Consider the following 13,552-nt stretch of genomic DNA (forward strand, 5'->3'; position numbering starts at 1 on the left):
TTCATACTGTTGGTATGCGCGTACTTCATACTGTCGATTTTATAAAAATTCACTCTCAACATTTTTCCCAATCGCGTCCAAAGAATTATAAGCTCAAAGACTAATTGATTTGTTTTAAATATCACAATAAATAAATTACATTCCTTTAAATTAAATCAATTAAATCTTGATTAAATTGATTTCAGCTTTGTCCTGGGCGTATCATGGCTGGAACGTCATAACCCACTGAAATTTTCAGTTTTGTTTGTGTTCCGTATGTATGTATAGGGCTTTTCATCGATTGTCATTTGTTTCGAGCTACTGTCATGTGTCACATAATATTAATATATCTACGCCATACGTCTTGGGTTTGTATCATTGGTATATACATATACCAATAACGTATGACGTAGATATATTAATATTATGTGACACATGACAGAAGCTCGAAACAAATGACTGTGAATGAAAAGTCCTATTATCATACTTGTGATTGTGATCCAGTTGTATTGTGGTTGTGATCATAGGGCTTTTCATCGATTGTCATTTGTTTCGAGCTTCTGTCATATGTTGTATAATCTGTGTATAATATTAATATGCACGGATTATACGACATATGACAGAAGCTCGAAACAAATGACTGTGAATGAAAAGCCCTATACGTTATGTTTGCCACAGACTCACCACGCCACAGACTGTGTAACAGTACAGATTTAAAAGAAGAGAAGTTTGTGATTGTGAAGGTGAAGTGACATTGACAGTTTGACAGAAGCATGTCTTAATCTCATATGACTTTATTTACTAAAAATTGTTAAAAACTACAATATTTTTAGTATGATAAATAAATTAAAAAGTGAAACACATATTTTCTAAAATGGATTTTGCTCGTAAGCAATTAGAAAAGTATGGTTGGTCGGAAGGTAAGGTATTGAATTCATGTTTTTATTTTATGGGACTTTAATACTTCAAAAACTAGTCACTAAACCAATTTTTATACTACCTACAGTATACATACATCCGATATAATGTTTATATGTTTAATTATTACAGTTTCTGTAAACTATGGGGTATTTACCCCATTTATTTGGTTGTTAATTGGGATTTGATTCGTCTCCAGGTCTATAACTACATGAAGAATCTCTTCCTGAGATTTCATACAGAATGGGTTTATAGATAAACTAAATTAGCCAATAGTAACCAAATGTCCATATAATCTAGATATTCCAATAGTCCCCAAAAAATCTCTAGTCTTCTCAATCTTCAACATTTTTTGCAGTTTGTTATATCTGTTTATTGACTTTAACCCTAGAAAGATATTCATATTGTGATGTACAGCTGGTTCCTAAAAAAACTGATATGTAAATTATGTGTATTTTGAAGGATAAATACTTATTATTTTCATACTGTCACTGTCACTGCCAAATCTTAAAATTCGTCAGATAACTTATTCTGCTCAACCTCCACATGCTAGCAAAGAACTAAAAGCAAGAATTGTAATGAAATTAGAAGATTGTTGGTCACTATCTGCCGTAGCGAACCATTTTAACGTGAGCAGAACAACAGTTTTTAATATCAATAAAAAATGGAGAGAACAAGAAAATCTCGAAAGAAAGCAAGGTTCTGGAACACCAAAAATATCTACCGCTCATGAAGATCATACGCTTTTGGAGAGATTAGAAGAGAATCCTTTTATATACTCTTTATAAATGCAGGAATTCAAAATAATATCAAAATTTAGACCTTAATAATCATGACAATTTATGAATTAGATAACATATGTAATCAGTTGTTTGTTTATTTTATTATTTGTCTGTCATAATAAATATAATATAATGTCAAACCAATCAAATACACTCCTCAAAATGATCAAATCTTACTAAGAGTTGTATCAGTTTTTTTAGGAACCAGCTGTACATAAAAGATAAGCATGAGTAAAATTGACTAATGTCAATATTTTTCGAGGTTTATACATTAATAATTAAAATAAACTGTACGTTATTATGTATTTACACCAACGAGCTGTCAATACTGATGGAATGGACATGAAGGAATTTAATGCGGCTAGGATGAGAGAGCTATGTCAGGGAAGGAGGAAAGCTAATCGCCATCTTTCGTAAACAAAAAAATTGATAGTGGTAGTCAGGGTTGCCAGATTGGGGTATTTTCCCACAATTTTGGAGTAATTTGAAAGCGTCTAGGGGAATTCTTCTGAGCAGAAATGGTTGGAGAATTATGGAAGATTTTAAGGGGTCGTCGTAAATTAAATTTGCGAATATAATTGAATATGATAGGACCAATGAATTATTTCCAGGGCCCTCTGTTGATAAGTAGTATAATTTTGGTTTACTGTTCTCTACATTTGATTAGGTACTAATTTATTAAAATGTGGCAAAAATTTAAATCTGGGGGATTTGAGCTTCAATTTGAGAGAATTTCAGTTTCTAAGTGTGGGATTTATAAAATCAGATCTGGCAACTCTGGTTGTAGTTGTACAAATTTTCCCTGACAAATTCTCTGTCTCTCTAGGACCTCTCTCTCGTATGTTTGCCACAATCTCGCTTAACTGTTTGAATGGGACGGGGCCATTCCATCAGTATTGACAGTTCGTTGATTTACACACATATACAAATAATAAATTATACAAATAAATACATTTTATATTATTTATTTATTAAAAAAATCAATATCTAAGCTTTTATTATAAACTAGCTGACCCGGCGAATTTCGTACCACCTTAGAAATATATAAAATTTACTAAAGTTCACATGCTTTTTAGTTCCAAAAAATTGCGCTTTGTTTATCGTCATGGCAAAAGTCAAGGGCACGGCACATTGTAGATATCTGAAATCAAATGGCAAATCTGTTGGAATCATCGGAATACGCGGGACAAAGACATCCTCTCCTTTGTATTTCTCCTTGGTGATTGTGGCCCAGCAAATTAATAATAAATTTACTTGAGAGTTACATTGAGAAAGTTAACTACCAATTAATCGCCACTACTACTTTCGATACATAAACAAATTTGCAACAAAATGAAGATTTTTTTCAATTTTCTTCTGCCAAAGCAATCCTACCATGTTCGGCTGGGTTACATGTTTTTTAACCATGTGTCTGGAAAGTATTTCAGAATGGATTAAAAAATATGAAATTTGATTTTCGGCGTCAGTTTGGCATCAGAAAGTATAGGTAATGAAGCTAAAACTCTCTGGAATCTAGGGAGGAGAAATAGGTTCCTCCCGGGATCTTTTTTGAGTAAACCGCTCATATACAGCATCATCTAAATCCGTGTTTAAGGCAAGTTTTATCGCATTACGATTTGTGGATCCGTCAGAAGAACTAAGCTGGAACATAAAGTTACTTATGTCCCTCTTTTGTTTTTTTATCTGTCTTACCAGCCTACCAACTTTGTATTCATTGAATAAATTGGTTGCAGATTCACCTCCTTCTAACCATTTGTTGATCTCGTGTTTATTTTTCTTAGGAAGGACAATAGGCTTACATTTAGAAATTTTCAATCGAGTTTTTACATGAGAAGTCTGGAGTTCCGATAAGGGGTCATTTGGTTGATCGACGTTTGGATAATCGACGCTCTACTGTATATTATATATAATAAGAACATAAACTTACATAAAAGTTAATTTAGTCATCTAATAGATCTCTTTGGTTCTTTGGTTCTTCAGTCTTCTCTATTAAACAAGAACTCAGGCGTCTTGAATTTGGAATTAAAAAAAAATTAAATAGATTTAACTGTTGTAATTTATATTCTTTTTTATTTTTATGTTTGTGTTTTATAGTTGTAGTTTTACATATATTTAATTTTTATATTTTCATTATTATGACAAAGCTCTGCTTTATTGTATTTTGTATGTATTGGGTTTATCCCGTTAATAAATAAATAAATAAAAATAATATAATTTTATTATATAAATCAAAATCTTTTATTTTTTATTTATTTTTATTTTATTTATTATTAATCATACGGGAAAACCCCATTAAAAGTGTAATTATAAAGTCAATAATAATAATAACTAGCATCAACACAAAAAAGTAGTACACATAAGAAGATACAATACAATAATACAAGCAATCACAATATACCTAAAATATAAGATGTAACAAATATATCTAACATACAACACTAAATTTAACAAGGCGTATTAACAATAATGAAACAGACATTTTTGCAACAATGAACATCATAAAGCCAGAGATCTCTTCAGTTGATCCAATGAAATATTGAAAACATTACTAACATTCAATAATCCCATATACCTATCGACTGGGCTATGAAAACCATAGGACGTTCTGTGGTAAGAGACATTGAATGTTTTATGATAGCAAAGGGGTCGATTGGGAACATTAAAATCAATTTGGCGCAAGAGACTTGGACAATCAATTTGTGCGTTAATCAACTTATGCAGAAAGACTGCACCAGAGATGTCACGACGTAATCTGAGAGGAAGTAGAGAGAGATGGGACTCTACAGTTGAGTAATCATGGTTAGCTATAGTTAGATAAGATTTGAATGCGCAGTAACGTACAAATTTATGTTGGATCCTCTCGACCGTATCGATATGGTTTTGATAGTAAGGGGACCAAACTACCGAACAGTACTCCAACAAGGATCTAACAATTGAGCAATAAACCAATCTCGTTGCTACCACAGAAAAACACTTACAATTTCTCATAATAAAACCTAGAAGCTTAGATGCCTTTACAGAAATAGAATTAATGTGTTCTATAAAAGAAAGTTTTTCATCCATAATGACACCTAAGTCCTTAATGGAAGAAACGCGATTGAGTTGTTGGTTACATATAGTATAACTCAATGTTGTTCTGAAGTTATTTTCTTGTGGCATTTTTACAATTTTAACTATTTAGAATGGGAAATAAGCCACAATATTATTAAAAAATGATTTTTATTAACGTTTCGACGCCCAAATAAAAACGTTAATAAAAATCATTTTTTAATAATATTGTGGCTTATTTCCCATTCTAAATAGTTAAAATAGTATAACTCGTTTCAACCCTCCCAATCTTATGTGTAAAACTTATGAAAGAGCACTTATTGGTATTTAAATTAAGTCTATTTTGAACACACCAGGCATGTAAACAGTCTAAATCCTCCTGCAGCAAATCTTGGTCTCTAATTGTTTCTATAACTCTCCAGAATTTTAAATCATCAGCAAACATTACACTTACTACTACGAAAGCTGTCAGTTATATCATTAACAAAGATGTTAAAAAGGAGAGGTGAAGTATGACCACCCTGAGGAACTCCAGAACTTACTTTTATTTCATCGGAGAGATAACTACCAATCTTCACCCTTTGACTGTGACCTGTTAAGTAATTTTTTATCCACTCCACAAATCCAGCATGAAAACCAAACAAGACCAACTTACACAAAAGAACTTGATGATCCACACGATCAAAGTCCTTAGAGAAATCTGTGTATATTGCATCGATTTGCCTACCATCCTCGATCTGAGTTAGAAGGTCAGACTGATAGCATACCAAATTTGTCGCAGTTGACTTATTTTTGCAAAAACCATGTTGTGACTCAGATAGTAAATTTCGACAAGACCAAGAAAGCTGCTTAGCTACAAGGCAGTCAAACAGCAGTTTTCTTAGGAATAGCAGATTGGATGCAGATACCACGGTAGTTTTCAACATTATCCTTCAGACCACTCTTAAATACAGGTACAATATAACTTTCCTTCCAGGCTATCGGAACGTCGAAGTTTCCAACGATTTATTAAATAATAAAAATAATGGTACAACAATCGTACAAACACACTTTTTCAGCAGGAAATTTGGGATGCCATCAGGACCAGTAGTGAGCTTATTGGGAATCGAGCTAATACAATTAAAAATATCAGGAACAGAAATAGGATGTGTATGAATACTTACATTAGAGTTTTTAATTTCGGAAATTGTAGGCAATTGAGAGTGATTGTTGTTAGGTATGTACACTGTCTGAAAAAAATTCATAAACAACTTGGCTATATCTAGACCATTACAAGCTGTATGTTCCTGGTAAAATAAGGAATTAGGTAAATGATGACCTGACCTTTTGTCATTAACATACTTCCAAAAGGATTTAGGATTATTAATTAGGACTCAATCCCTCTAATATAGGTGTTAAGACATATTTCAGATAAACGTTTACATTCAGCTCGAAGACGTGAAAACTTCATATACTCAGTGTCAGAATGATTTTTAAGATAAGGAAGGTGCGCATACCTTTTTTCCCTTGTTAATTTTCTTAGGTCTGAGGAGAACCATTTAGGAAAGGTAGATGTTCTATATTTTTTCAGAGGAATAAAGAGAGAAATCCCTGTTAAAAGGATATCATAGAAGAGACACGTTGCATCATCAACGTTATTATCCAAACACCCATCCCAATTAATGAATGAAAGAAAGTTATTCAGTTCAAAATAATTACCGTTCCTAAAATCATAAAAAAAATCTTCATAAATCAATTTTGTAGTGTTAGTGTCATTTAAGTTGAGAGCTATGGAACATTCATACCCTACATGGTGTAAACTTGGATCAACAAGTGGATCTCCCGCTTTGATGACATTCAGTTCCCTAACGTTAGAAAAAACTAAATCTAAAAATACATTACGATTGTTAGGGACATTGTTATTTTGGAAGAATTTCAAATAACCAAAAGAAAAAGGTCTTAGGTCACGAAAAAAGTTACTCATACATAGTTTTGTCATCATATTTCAAAATGGGTGACACTTACCTTAGCAACAGCTACGTTTCCTGGGAGCTCCTAGCGACGACTTAGCTGTCCTAAACGCTCAGTGACAGATTCGTGCTATTTAGAAAGAGAGCAATACTTTGACAATGCATGCGTCAATTTTACGCAGACTATCTTTCTAGGGTTAATACCTTGTTTAATCAGCATATTGGTTTTCTTGTATTCATTTTGTTGTTCTGTTAACCTTCATCGGACACGCCTCAAAATATTACACAAAAGACAGGCTGACGTCTGAATTCTGATAATGCATCAACTATGCCTATACGAAAAAAAAACTATAACAATAACACCATATTTTTATAGTATTGAACATTTATTAGACTAAAGCATATACATTACTACAAAATACATTCTACTGATTGATACTAACATACTAAACACAGTGAAACCTTGATTATCCGTAAGGACACCGGACCAAGGGTATGACGGATAATTGAAAAGACGATTAACAGAGCATTAAAAAAAGATTAAAAATTCATATTACAATTTTCAAATTTTATTTGCATGCTTTGTTCTACAGTATAAGAGGGATTTGTATTCGTACAATCTAATCGATTCGGTTTAAAATATTCTGTAATCTTTTTTTGTTTTACTGTTGCCTCACATTTTGCAACCACTGAATTTCTTAATCGGCCTAAGGACATGTAATCTACTTTATTGGCTTCCTCTTGTCAATAATATCACTGGATGAATTGTTGCATGTGCGATGCAGCTTCTCTAGCTTTTTTACGCAAATCTCTGTCAGTTGCAATAGCATCATCGAGCACCACCGTCAAATTCCAAGTCTGTGTTAGCTTGTGAACTGAATCTGTTTCGTCCACTTCTGTTGCCATTTCAATGATTTTATGTCAGCAATCAGCGAATTTCGTTTGGCTTATAGCAATATGTACCTAAACAAAATGAACTGATGACTAAATTTTTGCTTATGTAGTCAATACAACTTGTGAATGGACCCTGGCGGTTAATAGAGGTGATGGTTAATGGAGAGACGGATAATCGACGTTCCACTGTAACTACGAGTACATACTATTTGTACAATATACAGAAACTGTTTCTGATTTCACGTGTTCTAGGCATTCAAAATTATTACACTTTACGCATATTCTACTTGTTTTTCTGTTTTTGCCTCTACAACACAAATGGCACTGCTCCCTTTTATTTTTTTGTTTCATCTGAGCTCAGTAATATCCAAAAGTTCTGGGAATACGTCTGCAATATGACGCTTTTTAATCTTTTCTAACCGAATCTAACTGTTAAATGTTCTTGTATGCGTGATTTTTTATCAATAAAATATATAAACTGCAGATAGACGGAAGAGTGCCGATTATTAAGATCTATAAAGTAACAGCCAAAAATTGTGATTTGGGGTCAACATAGACCCTGGCCAGTCCGATGAAGGTTAAAATGTTTATTGTTAACAGTTTGCATGAATTGTTTATTTACCATATTTACATTTAGTCCAAGTAATGAAGCATAAAATAGGACAAAACCTCGCAATTTTTACAGAATGGATCGATTTGCTTGAAAATTTGAGAATAAGTAGTGGATAGTCTAAGGAACAAGATCTATATGATGCCGAAAGGCGCTTTTACCATGGGGGTGGTTGCCGCCCCATCTCGGGGGGTGGAAATTTTTTATTATATTTTGACCTTAAAAGTTGGTAAAAACTTCATTCTAAGCAAAAAACATTCTATACATTTTTTTGATAAAATTAATAGTTTTCGATTTATTCGCTATCGACAGTGTTAGTTTTATATCGAAAAAATCAATGTTTTTAATAAGTTTTCTGCTAATAACCCCAAAAGTTTTCGTTTTATCAAAACAACTTTACTTAACAAAAATGTACCTTTTAAAAGAATAAACAAAACCATTTTTTTAAATTTTCTTTAAGACCAACAGTAATCGAGCTATACTTTATTATATGTTAGCTCTTCTTCGTCAAATGCTAAATATTGTAGTTTCAAAGTCATAAGACGGGAAAACTATGCATTTTTCGAGGTTAACTTGTTAAACTAATTTAAATAATTTAAGAATATCTATCTCCAAAAATAAAGAAAAATCTCTAGCTCAAAAATTAAAGTGACTTATAATGAAAAGAATGTGATTCCCTATTTTTTTCAGCGAAAAAGTGATCGGATGCAACCTCCTAATCACCACCCGTATTAAAATTAGTCATTGGCCTTATTTGGCCTTCTTTATTTATGTATTATTAATAGGTTATCGAAGTTTGACCGGCTTAGATTATTGAGTTTTTAAAAAAATGGAGTCAAAAGCGAATAACGAATTTTTGTAGTTTGGAAAAAAATGTCATTCTCTTCAGATTAGAAAGACTACTATCAGAGATACGAAAAAACGTTTAAATATTAAATTGTAGTTTATTTAATTCTCAAGAACCTGGTTTGCACAAATTTTTTCTACCGCAAAAATTGAGTGAGCTATTGACAATTAAAACTTGTAATAACATGCAAAAACCACGTTTACCAATCCTTTCAAAGTCACCGCTTTTTGCGACCCACGATTTTAAAAATATTTAATATTAATAATCTTATAGACCTTGTAAAATCCTACAAAATTCTTTTTTAATAGACTTTTTAGGTTAAAAAATAAAAAAGTTACCGTTAAAAAATCAATATATTTTTTTGAAAAAAAAAAAGGAGAAATCCAATTGGAGGCATAATAATGTAAGTTAGCGATGTCTTTAGTCTTATTCCTTAAACCTTATTCATTCTTCTTTATGTATGTATTAGTTATAGATTCTAGAAGTTTGACTTGCTTAGAATAATTAGTTTTTAAATAACTGGAGTTAAAGCAAATAACGAATTTTTGTAGTTTGGTAAAAAATGCCCTTTTCTTCAGAATAGAAAGATTAGCACCAGAGATACGAAAAAGTCTTTAAATATGAATTTGTAGGTTATTTAATTCCCAAGAATTCGGTTTGAAAAAATTTTTTCTACGGCAAAAATTGAGTGAACCGTAAATGAGTATTATCGAAAAACATTGATTTTTTCGATATAAAACTAACAATTTCGATAACGAATAAATCGAAAACTGTTAATTTTATCAAAAAAATATATAGAACATTTTTTGTTTAGAATGAATGTTTTTATCAACTTTTGCGGTCAAAATATAATAAAAAAATTCCACCCCCGAGATGGGTGGCAACTACCCCCATGGTAAAAACGCCTTTCGGTATCATATAGATTTTGATCCTTCGACTATCCACTACCTATTCTCAAATTTTCAAGCAAATCGATCCATTCTGTAAAAATTGCGAGGTGAAAAGCTTCGGTTCCTGGACTAATTTTGTTGCTTACCTAACAACACTGCCCAAGTCATTTTGACTAATTTTAAAAAACTGAATAATTTTATTATTTCTGAGAGTTTGTAATTTTTATTTAAAAATGTTTTTATAATAGATTAAATGTAATAATGGTAATATTTATCTTTTTTAATAAAAAATTAATTAACATGTAATGAATTAATTGATTGTAATTAATTAATTTTAAAAATTAATATTTTATTAATATTAAGAAAGAAGAAAACAGAACATTGGGAAGCATTTTCAAAAGAGATGGAGCACAACTTGTATGAGATGCAGAAAGAAATGTGGAAAAGAAGAGATGAAGAAATTGATAGAAGTAAAACATATTGATACAAATACATGGACAGCTTACCTAAAAAACTTGTATCAAACAGCTAATCATGAAGAACTGGAAACACCAGGATTAGAATTGGATGAGCAAACAGAAATTAAAGAGGCAGATATAAAGAATGCCTTAAAGAAGATGAAAAATCGAAAAGCTCCTGGGAAAGATAGAATAGCTAATGAACTTTTAAAATACGGAGGAGATAGACTTCACAAAGAACTGAATATCCTTATAAGTAAAATAATAAATACAGGAAGAATTCCAGAAGAATGGAGAACCACTCAAATGATAGTGTTATTTAAGAAAGGTGATAGGGCAGACCCCAGTAAATATAGAGGGATAAATTTACTGAGCACTATACTGAAACTCACAACAAAAATACTGATGGAGAAAATAATGGCGTGCACAAATATATCGAATGAACAACAAGGATTTAGAAGTGGAAGATTATGTAACGATGCAGTTTTTGTGATAAGGCAAATAGCGGAGAAATCATTAGAATATAACAAACCAGCCTTTTTCTGTTTCATAGACCTAGAGAAGCGTTTGATAGAATACAATTAAAAGATGTGATACACCTACTATATGATAAAAATTTACCACTGGATATCATAAAACTGATAGAAAACATATATGTAAGAAATAAAACAGAAATGAAAGTCAATGGAATAATAACAGAACCCATAGAAACAAACACATGAGTCAGGCAAGGAGATTCACTAAGTCCTCTACTGTTTAACATAATGTTGGATGCAATAATAAAACAAGTGAAGAAAAAAAGAGGGTACAAAATGGGCGATAGAGAGATAAAAATACTCTGTTACGCTGATGACACCGTGGTAGTAGCAGGGTGCGAAGACGACCTACAAAGATTACTGCACGAATTCAACATTAACGCAAAAGAAATGAATATGAAAATATCAGCCCAAAAAACAAAAAGCTTAGTAATAGCCAAAGAACCAATAAGGTGCAAATTGGAGTTAGACAGTCAAATTATACAACAAGTAATGACTTTCAAATACCTGGGAAATAATCTATCAGCCGACAACAATATCGAAGAAGAGGTAAAAGACCAAATAATTAAAGCCAGTAGAACGGCCGGATGCCTAAATGACACAATTTGGAAAAACAAACACCTAAGATTAGAAACAAAGGCCCGAATATATGTCAGTTATTAGGCCAGTTACGACTTACACGGCTGAAACAAGATCAGATACAAGCAAAACACGAAGACACTGGGGACTAACGAAATGAAGATCTTAAGAAGGGATGTTGGAAAGGGACTACAGGACAGAATACGAAGTGAGGAAATCAGACGCATATGTGGGGTAGACAATATAAATACCTGGGTAAAGAACAGAAAAGAAGAGGGGAATCAACACATAAGCAGGATGTCTGAATCAAGGATAGTAAGAATAGCCAGGGACAAGTCAGCGTTAGGCAGAAGAAGTCTAGGACGCCTAAGGAAAAGATGGAATGACAATTTAGGGGCAGAATGAAAGGCACCGTTAAAGAAAGACAGGCAGTACTGCCTATATAAAAGAATAAAGAAGAATATTTTATAAATTTAGTGGAATAACACAAATATTGTAATGCAGTTTTACATAGGAAAAGTAATTTTATCCAATGGCGTTAAAAATTAAAAACTACTACTTGAGTGGTGTTGTTAGATAATTGTTGCTTTTGTAATAATTCAATCCCGTTGATTAATAGTTTATTTAATAATTTCTTTAGGCAAAGGATTGGGCAGAAATGAAGATGGAATTTCAACAGCAATTAAACCCAAACTTAAATTTGACAATTCAGGAGTTGGGCATAATGTTGGGGAACAATTCACAAATAATTGGTGGGAAAAATTGTTCAACAATGCAGCTGATAACGTCAATGTACAAATGGATGACAATAATGACATAAAAATGAATGTAAAATGTAAAGATGCTGTAGAAATTACTACTAAAAACTATTCAGTAAAAGCCTTTAAACAGAATAGTAACTTAGAATATGGTTCCTTTCTTAAAACTGCCACAATGACTGGAAATGATGTAAAAATACACGATGTTCCAAATTTACCAGAAATCAAAAGTAATTTTCAATCATTGACTGACGAAGAGTTGTTTGCTGCTTGTGGAGGTAGAACTGCCCACAAAGGTGCTCGGCATGGCCTTAAATTAGGTGAGTAACTCTACATATATTGAAATCAATTTTAATTAGCTTATGATGATAGTGCTATCTATAATAAAGATTTGATAGATAGGACAACTAAGCTCTGTTTTAAACCAAGAGGAGTAAACTAAGAAGACAGATCCATACCCAAGAAAGTCATTAGAAAAATCACCAAATACATCTTTGTTGATTGATCATGTCAGCCTTTGACGGTTATCCATAAATATTTATTTATTAAACGGCAAAACCTTTTTTTACAATCATACATAAAATACTGAAATAGAACATACAAAAATAGTTAAATTAGAACATATAGAAATATTTGATATTTACACATGTCAAAAGTAATAAAAATTACACAATTAGAAGTAAAAATATTTAACCTACTTAAATAAATGTAACCTACTTAAAACCATGTCACAACAACTATACATTTTATTAGGTTTGTTCTAGCATCAGTTTCAAACGGTTTGAAACCATCAGCGAATAGTGGACCAGCGCGAGTAGAGGGGATAGCACTGGTGACTGTATTATGTTCTCTCACTGACCAACTGTTTGCTAGAACAAACCTAATGATTCATAAAGAATAAGAGAAAAAAAAACACAAAAAACAGTCAATCTAGTAGATTGTCCACCTGTCTACGAAATTTCGCTAAAGAAACCCCTGTTACATCTAGATTATAACAATTACCCAATCTCAAGAGCCGTGGCAATAGAGCATGGTATTCGTAGTTGGTTATATGACTATTAGGGGCAAACAAAACATTGTTCCTTGTAACTCTTAAAGGCACACGAAATCTAAACAAGGATAACAGTTCTTCTGAACCAACAATTCCGGATATAACTTTAAACAAAAAAATTAAGTCTGCTGACAATCTGCGGTTTGCCAGAGATGTCAGTTTCAGAAGATTTTGTAATTCTGCGTAACTATATGTACCTCTAGCATATCCAAGTTTAAATGCAATATATCTAAAGAATTTATGCTGAACTGAT

The 13,552-nt window shown here is 32.1% G+C and overlaps 1 protein-coding gene across 1 annotated transcript in view; it reads left to right on the forward strand.

Moving 5' to 3' along the window:
- Window positions 1-697: 697 nt before the first annotated feature.
- Window positions 698-13,552, forward strand: part of LOC114332388 (G patch domain-containing protein 4) — a 44,584-nt gene continuing 31,729 nt past the window's right edge. Inside the window, exons 1-2 of the mRNA XM_028282176.1 lie at window positions 698-899; window positions 12,131-12,568. Coding sequence (XP_028137977.1) covers window positions 854-899; window positions 12,131-12,568 — 484 coding nt within the window. The 5' untranslated portion in view covers window positions 698-853. The remainder of the gene's footprint in view (window positions 900-12,130; window positions 12,569-13,552) is intronic.

Source organism: Diabrotica virgifera, chromosome 7, assembly GCF_917563875.1.
Source record: "Diabrotica virgifera virgifera chromosome 7, PGI_DIABVI_V3a".
NCBI classification, from domain to species: domain Eukaryota; kingdom Metazoa; phylum Arthropoda; class Insecta; order Coleoptera; family Chrysomelidae; genus Diabrotica; species Diabrotica virgifera.